The sequence below is a fragment of the Carex rostrata genome, chromosome 23, assembly GCF_964058835.1.
Source record: "Carex rostrata chromosome 23, lpCarRost1.2, whole genome shotgun sequence".
In the NCBI taxonomy this organism is placed as follows: Eukaryota; Viridiplantae; Streptophyta; class Magnoliopsida; order Poales; family Cyperaceae; genus Carex; species Carex rostrata.
Window position 1 is genome coordinate 4,677,527 of NC_135940.1, and position 17,433 is coordinate 4,694,959.

The 17,433-nt window shown below is 34.9% G+C and overlaps 1 protein-coding gene across 1 annotated transcript; it reads right to left on the bottom strand.

Moving 5' to 3' along the window:
• Positions 1–2,161: 2,161 nt before the first annotated feature.
• LOC144574897 (expansin-A7-like) lies at positions 2,162–5,486 on the bottom strand. The gene is made up of 3 exons (XM_078324989.1): positions 5,125–5,486; positions 4,678–5,002; positions 2,162–2,976 (listed from the first exon to the last, which is right to left on the bottom strand). Exons 1-3 carry the CDS (start codon positions 5,273–5,275, stop codon positions 2,667–2,669), a joined length of 786 nt encoding a protein of 261 aa, XP_078181115.1. The 5' UTR covers positions 5,276–5,486; the 3' UTR covers positions 2,162–2,666.
• Between the last annotated feature and the right edge of the window lie 11,947 nt (positions 5,487–17,433).

Below are 17,433 nucleotides of genomic sequence, written 5' to 3' on the forward strand. Positions count from 1 at the left end.
ATAAATTTTCATATAAAATTAATATAATAACCAGAAGTTATTATAAGTCAATACATGAAAAATATAATCCCAATTTATTTCAAATTAAATTTTACAATTGCGCGATCAAACAATTTAATAACGAAAAATTATTACATAAATATTTTATTATAACTATAAATTATATAAAATTTGTATGAAGTTATTAATACATTTAAATTTATTTATTTATTTATTAAATTTATATATTCATTTATTTATATTTATTTATCTCCTTTTTTTTCATTTATCATAACCTTAAGTTATGATGACATTAATAACCTCAAGGTATGACATTTATAATCTGAAGTTATGGCATTAATAAAATGGAATGTGTGTGCCATAAACCTTAATTCACCGAAATAACATGTGCTCATATGTTGTTGGTGTATCGTCTAAGGTACAAGTATCTACCAATGTTTTTCACAATCATTGCTTTATTTCATGATAACATTACACTAACAAATTTCTAAAAAATTTAGGAACTTGAATAAACATGTCTTCGTAAATTACTACTATAACATTTAAACACGAATCGACATATGGAGTGGTCAATTTCATGTGTATGATAATGAGGGTGATTGGTCAGCGCATGATGGGCCGATCTTTGTTCTAGAGCATCGTTAGTGAAGTTGGGTAGGAGACTGATGACGCCAAATCATGTAGCGTAAATCACTATATTACTATTAGGAAAATGGTCAAAAGTGAATGTGAAGTAGCAATTTTTTTGATTTATTTACCGCAAATGTGTTTTTGAGTCATTTTAGAAGGTTTTGGAGAAAGTTGTATATTTAGGCCAAAAATAGAGCAAAAATATCATATTTATGCGATTATTAAATAACCGTCAAAATAAGACATCACATAGAGCATGCAACACCTGTCACAAAGTACATAACATGCGAAATGACGAAATTACATGAAAATCTGCTAAGTCACAAGTCTATGTGTCATCATTCATGTTGTATGCGGCATTGCTCAAAGGCCACACAGCTAGCAGGCTGGGCCTTCTAGAATATCCGCTTTCTAATGGGCCACGCTATTTTTTAGACAATTCTTGATAGATCATGGGTGGACCCCATGTTCCTCCATGATATCAACTACTCCCAATAGTGTTTAGGAAAATTATAAATACATTTTTTGTAATAGAATCTAGGATGTGTGTACAATTGTGTCAAGTTGAGAATTCTAGCAATTCTCTGTTAGGTTGAAGAGTTACTTGGAGAGAATGATAGCTATTAGAAGCCAAATAGTGGAGAAATCATCTAAGGAGACAAAAGTAGACTCTCTACGAGGTGTCATAGTTCTTAATCTTCAATTAGGTTACAGTTTTATTTATTTCTTTTATTGTCATGGTCATGAGAAGCTAAATTTCTCATCTTTAGAATGAGGGTTATACTCGAATTCTTAATATGTTTTAATATATGTTTATGTTTTGTTTTGCATTATGATATCAATTTTTTTTCACTTTAATCTTTTTTTTTAATATCCTTATATACATAGTTATGGTTTAGGGTTTAGAGTTTATAGTTTAGAGACTAACGAGGCTTGATAGCGCATCAAAAACTTGAGTTAGAACTCAGTTGGCTTCCTTGTAAGGATAATATAAATCGTACTTAGACTAAATTTGATTTTTTTACGGACAGATTATATTTAGTTAGAACAACATTATAAATCAAAATATCGAGACTGGCTAAATAATTTTTTTTCCGCGATTTTACATTGGATGCGAGAGATTGAGAATATACCGAGGAGAAAGAACGAGAATAAAACAGACATCCGAACACTTTATTTGACATTTGAACAGACCCAAAATGTTAACTCAATCCCATCTGATTTCCCGTGAGATTGAGTCTGCCTAACACAATCCTAAGTTAAGATTGTGAGCGGGAAGTTATATCTGATATAAATGCATCAATAATTTAAATATAAAAATTAGAACAGCCCAATTATAAATATAATGAAGCTTGGGTGCTTTAGAATTAGTAATAAAGTTAATTTTATCTATGCTGTTTTTTTTCCATACTCTTTTGCTTCTTTTCAAAATAAGAGATGAAAATTGTACTGGAGGACGCTCACGCTCTACGTAAAGTACGGAATTGGGGAATAAAAAATTAACAAATAGAAACAAGGAACAGCTCTGATATGATAAATAACAAACATTGTACTATATTATACGATGATATCACATTTGACTTAAAAATAAGCAGCAAATGAGACAATAATCAAACAAACGCAGTTAAGCTGCGGGCTACACTCCTTTTCCCTCCTTGCAAAAAAATTCCTGCAGCCACCTCAGCCAACTGCACTACATCCCACTAAATAAAAGAAACCCCAAGTAAACTAAAAATTACATTACAAAACCCTCCTGCTTAACTCCTTAGTCCCTAGTCAAAAAGGTCAAAAGTATCAGGCACCCCAGGCCGCTCTTTTTCCCTTCTTCCCGCTTCCTTTCACACCTCCCAACACCCACTAAAAACCAACATTCATTAACACTTGCAAATTGCAATGCAGACTATATATAATTTAAAAAAAAAAAACACCTAAACACAATGGCGGGAGGAGTCCTTTGAAACATCCCGCCTTTTTCCCATCACCTATACTTACTATTCTCATTCACTCCTTCATACTTTCTTATATTATAAAATTAATTAAACCCTGAAATTCTTGCCAGCGAAGGTCTGGCCAAATTGCCAGCCGGCAGGAGCAATGTTCCAGGAGGTGGAGCTGCGGTGGTCACTGGCAGCCACACGGAAAGAGAGAGCCTGACCGACTAGCACAGAATTGGACTGCCAGTTTTGGCCCCAGTTGCGTGACATGGGCATCCAGTTGGTGTGGGCCCCCTTCACGCTCGCACGAATGATGTCGCCAGCACCGGCTACATTGGTGATGAGGATGAGGTTGAAGTACCTGAACCCGTTAACTGTGAACCGGATCCCTCCTGCTCTATGGCACGGCACTCTGCACACAGATTCAAACAAAAACAATATTAGATTCATACAAAATTAATTCATCAACTAATTAATAACAAGTATTTATTTTAAATGATGCTACTTTTATATATTTATTAATTCATCTATAGTAGTATCTATTAGGGAATAAAACAAAAAGAAAATAAAAGATTGATTAATTTATTTAGGTGGGAAAGGAGCTGGACTGACATAAATCGTGGTACGGTACAAGATCTAGAAATGTGATGTGAGGCGTATAAATGCACTGCTGAATCAAGGGCCAGGAATGCATGTGCTTCTCATTATTATATTATACCAGCACTGAAGAGAGGAGAGTGAAGACTTAAAAAGATTAATTCGAGAATGTTTTCCCTAAAAAAAAAAAAAAAATTCCAGAATGTTTGGGGGGCAAATGTGAGAAGGACAGAGAAAAAATTAATAATTAAAATAATAAGATTAAGATATGGAGGGTACAAATGTCTTTGTTTGTTTTGTATGTAGGTAATGCCTAATAGTAATGTTTGTCAGATTGACCGCGAATAAAGGACGCATGGAACCATGTGCCTCCCCTACGCTTCTCATTTGCAAATGACACTACTGCCCCGAGACCAGCCAATCCCCAAGTGTAGAATTCTGTCCAACCGAGCGTATTTAGGTCAATTCAGTCTTAAGACGCGGATATAGGTCTGGTTCTACACTGACCGAGGCGACAGACAACGAATTCACGGGCTTGGGCCTTGGGTACCTTTCCGGGACATCCCTATCTTGGTTTTCTGTGGCACTAACTCTCTATCTAATTTTAACAAGAGAGGGAACAAAATGGCCACACTGATAGCTACACAAGATAGGGAACGATGGACTTGTCGGTCCTTGAACAGGAAAAGGAGAACTGCTCTCCCAGATTGGTAGAGATGGGTTTGGGTACAGAGGAAAGATATTATAAGATATACAAAAGATATGTACTTCTACTCAAGTAACAAACTCATTTATATCTTGTCGTACAGAAGGTCAAGATCTTCAATTCCTCATCCATATTTCATGACTCATTTAATTAATTTCGTTTGTAATTTCTAAACGGAACCCATCAAAACCTGGAGAAAATTTCCACCGAAATCCGCCTAAAATACGGTGCCTTTTGTCTTTCTCCTTCCCTCATTAATTGGTCGTTAAAGCCAATAATAAATCATTCATTGTATATTATGCATCTATGTAAAGTCAATTAAAAAATATTTTTTTTTATCAGCCATGTAAATTTGGAATTTAAAATTCAACGCAGTTAATCTATCTTTGTAACAGAATATGGATGGGTTTTCATGCAAGTAAAGAAAAAGTAAAGGACACAGGAAACATAATGATTTTACTGTGGAAAAAGAAATTACACATACCTATAAATAATTACTGCTTACTAGGGACCACTTAGCATTGCTAAGGAGTAAGGAGTGTGGACCTTTTCAGGTACCGTCACATGTTATGTTGTGTAATGCTTGCTATTGGATTGGTAATTCGGCACCCAATGAAATGCTTCAAAAATATTAATATTGGAGATTTAACTTTAGCTACCCTAGCTGCCTCCTATTTTATTAGTACTATAACCAGTTTTTAACCGTAATAATTAACTAACATGTAAATGTGATGTACTTGAAAACAATAAATTTTTTATACCTCCTAATTTATCACTTAATTAACATACACACATATATTAGATACATACCTACGGAATGAAACCGGAACGATCCCAGCACGGTACTCGGCCATTTTGAGGAAAATAGGCATGGAGAGATCAAAATGTGGACGAGGGGGGTTGCACCAGCCGCCGTTGTCGGAAGGCAGGGCGTAATTGGGTGGGCAAAAGTTGGTGGCGGTTATGAGGATGGAGGGGTTGCCGGGGTGGCAGTAAGACCAGCCGGGCTGGTTGACACACTTGATCTCAAAGCATGCGCCGCAGCTGAAACCGTCATTGAAGAGTGCGGTGCTGAGAGCGGCTGTCTGAACACCGTATCCTTGACTGTACAAATTCCCGTAACCACAAGCACCTCCTACACTCACACAATCAGTACATTTTATTTGTTTGTGATTTTTGTGTTTATTTAGTTTAAAAAATATACAAGAAGCGATAAAATAAAAAAGGAGGAGAATGGGAAGTAAAAAATGTAGGTACCCATGGTGCCAGAGGCGTCACTGCCTCCGTAGAAAGTGGCGTGAGCATTCTGCCAGGAGCCGCCGGAATATACGCCGGGAATACGGGCGTGAACCGTAGAAGAGAGTGTCAGAAGAAATGTGAGTGTGAGAAAAGGAGAGAGAGATGCCATTTGTTTGTTACTACTTAGCTGCGGAGGAGAGAAAGAGTGAGTAGAGTAGAGTAGGGGAAGAGGAAGAGTGAGTGTGAGATGTGTGAATAGAATAAGAAGGGAAAGGAGTGAAAGAGTAATAAATGGTTGCAGAGAGAGGGGGAAGGGTGGGGCTCCTATTTATTCATTAGAGATGGAACGCAAGCAACAATGGGAACGCCACCAATTCCAATTAATTGCTGTTTAAAAGAGCTACAGGCCTCTAATTAACCTTTTCCTCTTTTTTTTTCGGTGGAGACTCGAGAGGTTAACCCCTCCCTATTATTTAATTAATTAAAATTTCCAATTTCATTTTTTAATGGATGATTCAGTCTCATTATAAATCAAATTATAATGTAGCTCGTATCACAGGAAGAGGGGGCCATCAGGGGCTGTCCGATGGCCATCGGACCACTTTTGTGTTCCATGGGTTCTCTCACTGTCAGATCTGCTTTAGGATTCGTGTGTACGGATTTTAAAGCAGACGCGAAATTGCGGGCGCGAATCCTAAAGCAGATCCGACGGTGAAGAGAACTCATCGAACACAAAAGTGGTCCGATGGACGTCGGACGCCCCCCTCTCCCCATATCACACACACCTCAGACCAAAATTTAACCTTTATTAGGGAACAACGTTTCCTGGCCCGCTATAATATATTTCTAACTAGAACTAGGATGTTCTTATGTTCCGTGAGGGCCTGTTCGGCTATCCGGCGAGAACGGAAATGGGTTTGAGTTCGGATTTAATTTGAATGGCCGAAATATTGTGCGTGTGAAATAAAAAATTCACTCTGATTGAATTTTTTTTCTCACAGGAACAGTTGCGTGCCGAATAGGCACTGAGTCTCTTTATGAATTCAATTTTAAAATCTACCGGGTTGACTTTAAATAATGAATTTAAATTGTTGAAATTCATCTAGTTTATGAGTGATGTGTGCAAAAAATTTTAACTTTTGAATTAATTTAGTATAAAGTCAATCGGTCAAAATTAGAAGGTTTATAAATTAATTTTAATGCATTTATTTTTGAATGTTTTTTGACAACATGACTCTATACAAAATTAGTTCGAAGATTAAAAAAACTTCCATTTTAAACGCATCACTCGTAAGCTAGATGGATTTTAATGGTTTAAATTCATCGTTTAAAATAAATCCAATAAATTTTAGAATTGAGTTCACAAATAGGCATGATGAACTTAAGAACAGCCTAATTCTATTCTATTTCTTATATACTCAAAGGTCTAAATAAATTTATTTTATTCATCCAAAAGCAACAACATAAGATATACATCAAAATCATGCTACGTAAAGGCTTGTTCAGCAACGGTAATTTTTATGAGTATAAGAATTTTTGAAAATGAGAATGGAAAATTTTAAAATATGGATGTTCAGCAAATGTATTGAAAATTTGTTAGGATGCTGATTTTTTCTGTTTATAAAAGATGTAACACTAAAATTAAACTATATTAAGTGTATTAATACTAATCGCTAATTATGATTAAATTAGCTCAATCTATTAAAATTGAGTGTTGCTAGTTTAATTACTTGTTTAATTAATTTCTTGTATTATTATGTTGTGTTTGTTTAATTATTTTTTTGTCTATGTGTTTGTTTAAATTTTGTTTATGTTGTTTTATTATTAAATCGTGGTATTTTAATTGTGCTTGTTGTTAATGAAAAAAAAATAGCTTCAAGAGTAAATTTGATTTTCAAAATTATAGTTAGTATATTTAATGAATAAACTTCAAGATACTGGTCTTATAATTTATCAATTAATTTAATATTGTTTAGAAAATTATAGACTTACGTTGCTGATATAGAAGAAATTAAAAAAAATTAACAAATCATTCTTGTTAAGAACAAAAAATATTAAACAAAAAATAATTAGAAGTTCAAAGTTGTTTAAACCAAAATAAATATTAAACAATGTCAATTTGAAAAGAGCTTCAGTGATTGAGAAAAAAAAACCTTAGCTTAAAATCAATTTTATTTTTGTCACAGATTATAAAATAAGTTGGGAATAAAAATGGATAATTGAAATGAAAATGAGTAATTTAACTATTGCACTGAACATTAAATTGAAAACGTAACATATTTACTTTTTCTTTCCAAAAAAAATTATGGCAACATGAGTAGCCGAACATGTCCTAATTATAAATTTTATGTTTTACATGACATGTCAATATGAAATGTCGTCCAAAAGAAATAGATATGGAGTTCATTATAGAGTGATAGAATAATTCGAGATGGGGGCTCCCAATGCAATTCAATCAGGGCAATGCACTGGCCTAAACTGAGATGAGATCATGAGAATTTGATTAATTACTGCAGAAGATCCAAATGCAAGTTATATGTGTTCCTACAGGATCCCATATTCCAATTTAATTAATTATTTATTTCTGTTATACATATATAGAATCACTATACAGAAATTTGACCATACAGGTTGGAAACTAGCCAGTACACATGGTTGGGTGAATTATTATGAAGGAAGAGGTAAATGCAGATCTTAGAGATCCAGATCCAATTACATTTAGGCCCTGTTTGGCTGCATGGTGGGAATGGGAATAGGAACGGGAATAGAAAAAGTTTGAACTGAAATTTACTGTTCACGTGGGAAAAAAAAATTCAATCTGAGTGAATTTTTTTTTTTCCGCGTAAACAGTATTTTCGGAATTACATCCGAACAGGCCCTCACAGAAATGAAGAGTCTGATGAGAAAAGGGGTTGCTTGAGGATTGAAAATGGGAAGAGAGAGAGGAAATAGGGGAAAATGAAGAATGTGGGGACAAAAAGATAAGGCAAGGACTAAGGAGGCATGCTGTTCAAATGCTCAGTGCCTTAATATAATACAATAATATGTCTTAAATACATGCCTGCCTTAGTTCCTTTTAATCAAAATCAAAACGAAATGCTTTGCTTCCGTTCCAAGTTGTACCCCCATGGCCCCATCCCCCACCGACGGTTCTGATTCACTCTCTCTCTCTCTTCCCCGTCTATAATAACCTATTTATCTTCATTTATGTTTATTTATTTTTACTGTTCTGCCTGTGCAATATGCACTGCTAGTTGATGTCCATCCTTATTGCTTAATTAATTAATTAAATTAATTATAAATTATAGGCTTGGACTCCAAAATTAGATTAGGCCGACCTTTCTTACACTGTTGATTGTTAATTTGTTATTATTATTGGAAAAAAATTAAAAATAAAATGAGAATTGGGACGTGGTGGGACCCAGCAATTCGTCCGTATTCATCGCCCCGCAGATCGCGCCATTACCCATTTACCACTATCTCCTGGGCCCCATTCTCTCTTCTCCTAAACCCCATACATGAATACACGATACATACCAGTATACCATCCTCACTCCTCAGTTTCCGAGTCTGACCAGACCCTCTCTCAGAGACCAAGACTATCAAGTCCGACTAAAATCAAATCTAAAATACGTACAAATCAAACCCTTTGTTCCATATGCTCTATGAGTAAAACTAGGGTGCTCTTAAGCTTACCAAAGTTTTGGTGAGCTTAACTCTAAAACTCATCAAATCGATTTCAAATGACGAATCCAAACCGTTGAAACCCACCTACCTTACGTGTGATGCATCTACATGTGAAATTTTTAAACATTCGAATTAATTTAGTATAAAGTCAAGCGGTCAAAAACGTTCAAAAAATGAATGCACTAAAATTAATTTATTAACCTTCTAATTTTGACCGCTTGACTTTATACTAAATTAATTCGAATGTTTAAAAATTTTACATGTAGATGCATCACACATAAGGTAGGCGGGTTTCAACGGTTCGGATTCGTCGTTTGAAATCGATTTGATGAGTTTTAGAGTTAAGCGCACCAAAACTTTGGTGACCTTAAGAGCACCCTAGTTCTACTCTATGCTCTATTCTCCGAGTCCGCATCGTCTGCATTAACTCAAAAGAGCATTTTTTGAGTTAATATATATTGACCGTTCAATTATAGACGGAATTTATCCGGCCTACGTCTAAAATATAAGAATCTTTAATATTTGTGCAGCTCTAATTTGCATGAATCTTAAAGCTGATCGGATGGTCTATATGTATTAACTCAAAAAATTCCTATTGTCCCGACTCCCGACCTCTGTACGTTGCTCGTCAAAGCGGTTGCTTCCTTCCAAACCCAAATCAATTTTGTTTTAGCAACATTTACTCTTTTTTCCAAACTAATTTATTAAAATCCAGCGACATTCTGCATATTGAATAATAATCAAATTCTGATAAAGATTAAATCACACAAAAAATCTTTAAATTTCACTTGTTTATTATTTTCATTTATACTTCAAATAAACTAATTTACTTTTTAGTAGCGCATTTTGACACATTACGATTAAAGACGTGAAATACACGTCTGGCACGAACACGTGTAACATATTGTTCTGATTATCTAGAAACGAAAATATATTCGATTAAAATTGAATGATTGGTAATATTCTCTTGTCATGAAAACTATATTGATGACTAATTTTACGTTTCAATTATCAAGATATATATATCATATATTTTAATATATATTATAAAAAATTTATGTTATTCACCATTATAATTAGATAAATATTACGCTTTAACATTTTAATATATTTTAATATTACTTTAACAAATATCCAATCTGATCTAAATCTATATTCATATAGGAATGCAACACAGGGACTTCCCAGGAGATCACCCATCCTAGAAATCTATATTCATATATGTCTGATATCCGCTCCGTATTCGTATTCTGAAAATAAAAAAGAGATATGGTCCATATGGATATAGTTTTACTACTATCCGCTTTGTATCCGCTCCGTATTCACACCTGAACACACTCCAACAACCACAACAACAATAACAACAAAGCCTTTAGTCCAAAACAAGTTGGAGTATGCTAGAAATGAAACCCAATCAGAATCATAAAATAAAGATAAGTAGTAATAAAAATAAAAGTGATAGTGATAGTAATAATACTAATATTAATTATATTCTTCCTAAACTATCAATCGTAGGAGCCAAAGTCCTAAGCTTACATCCTTAACTCCAAATTCCTAGTCCTATGACCTAAGACCTATAATACTACCCCTAAATAATCCCTAACTACTACTAGGTAATGGTTCTGGTACGTGGATGAGGACTCATAATGAGTACTACTAACTTTTAGTATATATAAATATATACTTAGTTACCCTAATGCTACTCTGTTGGATTACAAGCGCATAATCCTACCGTGTAGTAGTGTCGGGTGTTGATCGACAGAGATAGATCTTAGTAGTTTAACAACAATAGTACTAGTCTAGGTTCTTCGAGTTTAATTGGGTTGCGTGTGTACTTAATAAAATAAAATAAATAATAAAGATACAGGGTGATTTTACAGTTTACTCTGGCAAATTGATAGGTGGTGATGCTAATTGCTGTAAACCAAGTTCAGGGAGTCTCTAGGGATTTGGATGAATTCCTTCTAATTAACTCAATACAATATTTATGGTACTCATGTCTACCCATATATGGCACTGTCACTACCACATACGGCTTCGCCTACAACCTTCTGTCACTGTCGTATGCAATATAGACCACCCCGCAAAGCAGAGTCGCATACCGGTACTATTATTCCCCACGGATTACTTGGGTTCGGTTCTATGTGTATTTGAAAGGTTCTCCGACTCTAAGGTCGGCTTGTGAGGAACAATTCAGATTATCACAAAATATAATGCAATTAAACCACTCACACCAATCTAATTAATTATATTCCCCTATTACTCGCTAAGTAATAACCCTAAACCCTATTTATCACAAGTAATAAATAAATTCCTAATTATACTTCAAGATGTTAACTAATCTATATCCTGCCGAGGGAGTCCACTGGGTTCGATCCCTTGAACTGCGGCCAGGCCTCGTTAGCCGAAGTGTTTATAGTATTTACTTGTATCCCCTCTCACATCGAGGTACAGTGACTTAACACCTATTGGTATGTAGAGGACACTGGACCATCTGTAGATAGAACTATGTATGTAAGGATATATTTTGATAACATTCTAAGTATAACGAAATCTCAAATAGACATAAAAGAAAAATAAATATTATAGTAAAGAGTAATTAGAATTCATTATATCCATCCCTAGAGAGGAGGAGCTTAGCTACTCAAAGCCATGACAAAATAAAAGAAGTAATAAAAGAAAGACATAACCACAACCTTTGCAAATATGGAGACCTCTTCCTTGGATGACTCATTCTTCTTCTGCCTTGGACTTTGAGCGTCTCTTCTTCTCCCGTCTTCAGAAATTACACGCAGTATTCTGCTCTAAATTATGGACTTACATAACTAAAACAAGCACATTAATTCCTATTAGAATGGGGGGGGGGGGTTTATAGAGTCTTCCTAAGGCGTGTGGAGTCAAGGAGATGATGGGAGAATATGGGTGCCAAATATAGCATTCATGCCATATTTAGAGGATCTAAACATGGATTCCTCCCAAAATAGAGTTGTAAAAATAGACTTCAAAGCGTAGCAAGGCCTGCAACGTCTAGAAATTTGTCCTTCTATAAGGTTGTTGTTCAACAGCTGAGATTTAATCTGAACTAGACAATCTACAGATTCAATCCGTGTGCCCCTGCGGCATAGGCGTTTTACCCGTATGCGGTATAGCTGAGGCCGCACGACACTATACTTAGCCGAATTTCAATGAATTTCATCATGTTGCATGTTGTGCACTTTATGTGAGGTGTTTGCATACTCAATGTGTTGCCCTATTTTGACGCTTTCTTTGGAATTGGCCTAAATATGATATTTTTGTTCCGTTTTTGGCCTAAATTCGCAACTTTCTCCAAAATCTGCCAAAATAGCCTAAAAGTACATTTGTGGTGAATAATTCAAGAAAATGGATACTTTGCATACGCATTTCTGTCATTTTTCGTAATAAAATGTAGTGATTTTCACTATATGTTTTGGTGTTATCAGTGGATCGCTAGCTTCTGTGCTCTTGTCTGAAGCCCGCTCCTTATATACATTCCACTCCTTTAAGTCTCTTTTTTACTGCTTCGTTCCATGTCAATCGTGGCCAACCTCTACCTCTCCTCGTATTTTCGATACGCCTTATAATTTTAGTATGCACCGGTGCTTCAGACGGCCTCCATTAGAGATGTCCAAACCATCTCAAGTTGTGTTGGACGATCTTCTCTTAAATTGGTGCTACCCCAAGTCTGTCACGTATATCATTTCTAATACGGTCCCATCTTATATGACCACAGCTCTACCGCAACATACGCATCTACTTGCACACATCCTGATAAGTTAATATAGTAGCATTAGTTAAAGAGAAATTTGGATATATACCCATCACAACTTCTTTAATTAGATATGTACCCATCTACACATAACCTATTTATTAATATACCCATTTTTTATTTTTCTCACTAAAAATATAAACTAATATTAATAAAAATTTAGCAGACCATTTTACCCTTACCAATTCTTTTTTAATTTTGTACATGACATCTCTTTCTAATTTGGGTCGTCCCAGTCAAAGATACATTCAAATCTTCTCTATGTCGATGGCCATCAATTTCAAACAACAAGTGCCCATTTGTGCCAGAAATGTAAAGGGGAGGGGTGCTCGAAAAGAGGATGGTTTGGAACCGGAAATGGAAGCAGGTCTCGGGGAGAGCGTGGTCTTCTTCTCACCTCCGCCACCTGTTCGACGTTTTGCCTCACTGAGTTTCTCTCTGTACATGTACCTCCGTAAATGTAGACAATCTACCATCATGGAAGGCTGCACAGACGATAGCACACTGTGTGAGAATTTTTGGGCAGCTCTAGGCTACAACACAGATTGTTCAAGTTGATAGGCAAGTAATCACCCCAGCACACAACATGGCAAACTGAGCTAGAAGGGGCTCCAAGACCTTCAACGTATACCATGTACATCCTTTAGAGAAGAATTGGGGTTGCCAACAATGTTGAGTGTTGAACATTTCAAAATCCAACAAGGTGCCATGGCCGGTCCTGATACATAGAGGAAACGTATAATTCTTACCATAGTCAGAGCTGCTGGTGTGTAGAAACTTATAAATGCATTGAGAGATCTTAAGTATACTTTTAATTTCTTTGTTAATTGAATTTTTTTATATTTTTATTGAAGATTGTAGAAGATTGTAGGTGAAATTAAAGAAATTGTCATGGATGTTGTTAAAGAAATTGTAAAAGGTTATAAAGAAATTTTTGATATTTTTGTTAAAGAAATTGTGCTTCCTCATTGTGTCTTTTATATGGTCAGTGTTGTTATGGATATTGTGCTTCTTCCTTCTCACACGATTGACACACTAATGATGTTTTAAGTATTAAAACATATCAATTTTGGTCAGAGCTTTAGGAACTCCAAAGAAGAAGACATCGCAGAGCATAAGTCCACTCCTAAACGAATCAAATCCAAAGAAACCAAAACTAGTACCAAGATAGATATAGCGGTGGAAAATACTGGTAGATAGCGGAGAGAGAGGAGACACCAGACAAGTGCGGAGAGCACTTTGATCGTTTGATATCATGAGAGGCAGGTGAGCATTAAATCCTAACCATTCAATAAAAGAACGGCTTGATCTCTGAGAAATTTTTTGAAGGGCAAAATAGACTTTTAAATATTTTATTAATATCGATTTATAGTTTTTAGTGAAATAAATTGAAAATGGGTATATTAATAAATATGTCATGTTTAGATGGGAAAATATCTAATTTTCAATTTTAGATGAGTAAATATCTAATTAAATAAGTTGTGATGGGTATATATCCAAATTTCTCTTAGTTAAATTATCACAATAGTACGTACTCCGTACTACCGTATCGCGCGCCTCTAGCTCCTGCCTCAAGTTCAATTTTAATTAGTGTTTTTATATATTTGTCTTCCCTTTGAAACATTGCTATAAATTAGATTATCACAATAGTGTTTTTATATATTTGTCTTCTCTTTGAAGCATTGCTATATATTTGTCTTCAATTTTAATTAGTGTTTTTATATATTTGTCTTCTCTAGCTCCTGCCTAAGTTCAATTATCACAATAGTACGTACTCCGTACTACTGTATCGCGCGCCTCTAGCTCCTGCCTCAAGTTCACGACTGACGAGTTCGCTAATCATCGTTCGAGGTTCTCAGCTCAAATTAAAAACCTGGCAAGCGCTCATCGGAAAATAACAACGATAACAGCAACATTTGTGATATGTACTGTTTTTTTTCCTTACATATTATGTAATTTTTTATTTGTGTTTTATCTTCTTAATAAGGAACAATAATATCGAGCTAATTAAAAAAATGAATTTAAATGAAAGCAGGACCATATACAATGATACGGTGGAAAATAGAAGTCTTTGTTCCATTGTATCCAGTACCGCAGTTAGAGTTGGGTAAGAAAATGCTTCCAACGTATCAATAATACTAGGGGTGAGTAAATCGCTCATAACTCGTGAGCCGCTCATAACTCGCTCATTAAAAGCTCGCCTAAACTCGCTCATTAACAACTCGCTCATTTACTTAATGAGCGAGCATGAGCATGACCCAACTCGCTCATAACTCGCTCATTAAGCATTTGCCACATCTAATCCTTGCCACATTTAATACTATGTAATTATGTGTAACATCAACCTTACTTCATTAAGATTGATAAATAGTAAGCATAGTTTCATATTTGATCCTGTGTAATATAGTGAGCACAATGTAACATTTAATCGTGCGTAATATACTAATATTCATAGTTTCATATTCATTTTTTTTTTGTAAATCGGCAGAACCAAAACCTCCGCCTAAATCCCAAAACAAGTAATAGTCATAACAACTCGCTCATTTGAATGAATTATGACAATTTGTTGGATTTTGTTATGATGACTTTTAACAAATTTTGTTATGCGTGGGCACACTATATAATTTTGTTATGAGTCATAAGTCATAACTCGTGAGCCGCTCATAACTCGCTCATTAAAAGCTCGCTCATTTACAACTCGCTCATTTATCCGCTCATTTAAACTCGCTCATTAACAACTCGCTCATTTACTTAATGAGCGAGCATGAGCATACCCTAACTCGCTCATTAATCACCCCTAAATAATACGATGAAACAGAGGTCTTCCATCTTCCACCGTGTCAATGATACGGTGAATATATTTTTTCTTCCTAAATTCTTTTTTTTGTTTTTGAAATTGATGTTTTTCCTAATTAAATTAAATTCAATCCATTGAATACTGCTTTCATTTAAACCCATCTGTATTTTTCTAAATAAAAAAAATCAGCCATAACTAACACTTTAGACAAAATTATGTTTTTATTAAAACACGAGATATTATGTGTTACTAGTTTGTACGGACAACTAAAAGGAAAAAGTGTTGGTCCGTTTAATGCTACTAAATGTGTGGTTTACTATGACCAAATTCGGTCACGGTCAGGTTGACCAATGAAAATATACATCACACTCCCTCCCTTTTTTTTTCTTTTCGTTGCCAAAAGTCCCAACTCACGCCCTTCTCATGAATTGCCAAAAGTAACATTAATTCAACGCTCAGCTATCCAATTGGCAATCGCCACGGTGATTCAAATACCAAACCAATATTGAAAAATTGAAAGAAAAAAAGTATATTTCCCCTCCGTTGTTGTCTTTTGTGTGAAGAGAGTAGCTAGATAAATCACCGAAATGAAATCTATGCATGTGTTGAATTGTTTGGACTTATTTTGTGAACAAAAGGAGAAGGCATGTGATGTGTTTGAAAACATGGAACATAGAACATGGACCCCTCTTATCGTTAGTTATCGACCATTTATGCATTTCATCTTTGTATTTTATTGTATAATGTATTGCATCTTTGCATTGCATGCATCTACGTATGTCCCATTTTCATCCATATTCTCCACCTAATTAGAGAATTAGATCATCTCTTATCTCATCTCATGTCAGCCAAGGGGCCACTCCTAGCTCCCTGTTTAGTTTATTAATAGGTAGCGGTGGACAGTATGGGGGAATATCAAATAAAGAGTATTCAACCATTTGGAAATCTCATATGTCTTTGAAAATAATTTTTTTTTTTTATGGTTGGTTAGAAGGGACAAAATACTTACCAAACTCAATTTAGCCGCTAAAGGGTGGCAATGGGATACTACGTGTGTTTTTTGTGATCAACCAGAGAGCACTGATCATTTGTTCACTCAATGCTCTTTTATTAGATTAATTTGGATCTGGATTGCAAATCATAATAATTTTGTTTATAATTGTCATACTTTAGATGAATTATGGCTGATTGATGCTTCTATCCCTTTAAAAGATAGACTATTAGTTGAATTATTGAGAGGGGCTGTTTTATGGATCATTTGGTTGGAACGAAATAGATTATGCTTTAATGATAGTTCTCCATGTTCTATTATGGTTATTGGTACTAAGATTATTTCTCTTACTCAATTTTGGTGTAAATCTAGAGGGGACAATTCTTTCTTTAAATTAAATCTCATAATGTCTTTTGATGTTAAGGATCTCTCAGATCTCATTCTGTTGGAGGAAGAAAGACGTCCCGATACGACCCAAGTGATAGACCTTCTGTTGTCCCTGTCCCAGGAAACACCAGTGGGAGATATGCAGGGTTTTGGCAATGACAACCCTCCATCTCCAATGTTTGGAGAAGAGGAGGATGAAGACCTTTTAGATATGTAGTACTTAGTTTTTTTTGTGCATGTTATGCTGTTTAGATATTTTCTTAGGTTGCTGCCTTATGTTTTGTGCAAGTTATTATGTTTTTTGCTACTTTCTCATGTTGCTACTTTTGTTTTGACCTGTCGTAAAGACTTGCCACATTTGATTTTGGTACCAATTTTAGGTACCAGATCGATTGTGCTAAGAATTCTGATTTCAATGAAATCGGTGGTATATACCACTATTTTTCAAAAAAAAGGTAGCGGTGGACAGTGGTGCCACGCAACGATCTTTAATTGATCCAGTTAGATTAAATATTATTGTAAATATTATTATTTAAGTATAATTTGATAATGGTTAAGTTAGCTAGCACAAGGCGGACAAACACTAGTTACAAACAAAAGAAAATTAAGCTTTCTTAATGGGTTAACCTAGGGCTAGATTGATGATGAGCATTTCATTTCATATATAAAAATATACAA

Bases quoted from the DNA above. Each gene is read 5' to 3' on its own strand.
- LOC144574897 (XM_078324989.1), bottom strand. From the start codon at position 5,275: ATGGCATCTCTCTCTCCTTTTCTCACACTCACATTTCTTCTGACACTC. The intron at 5,003-5,124 runs GTACCTACATTT...GTGTGAGTGTAG, and splicing joins TGACGCCTCTGGCACCATGG to GAGGTGCTTGTGGTTACGGG. The intron at 2,977-4,677 runs GTATGTATCTAA...ATCTGTGTGCAG, and splicing joins GTTCCGGTTTCATTCCGTAG to AGTGCCGTGCCATAGAGCAG.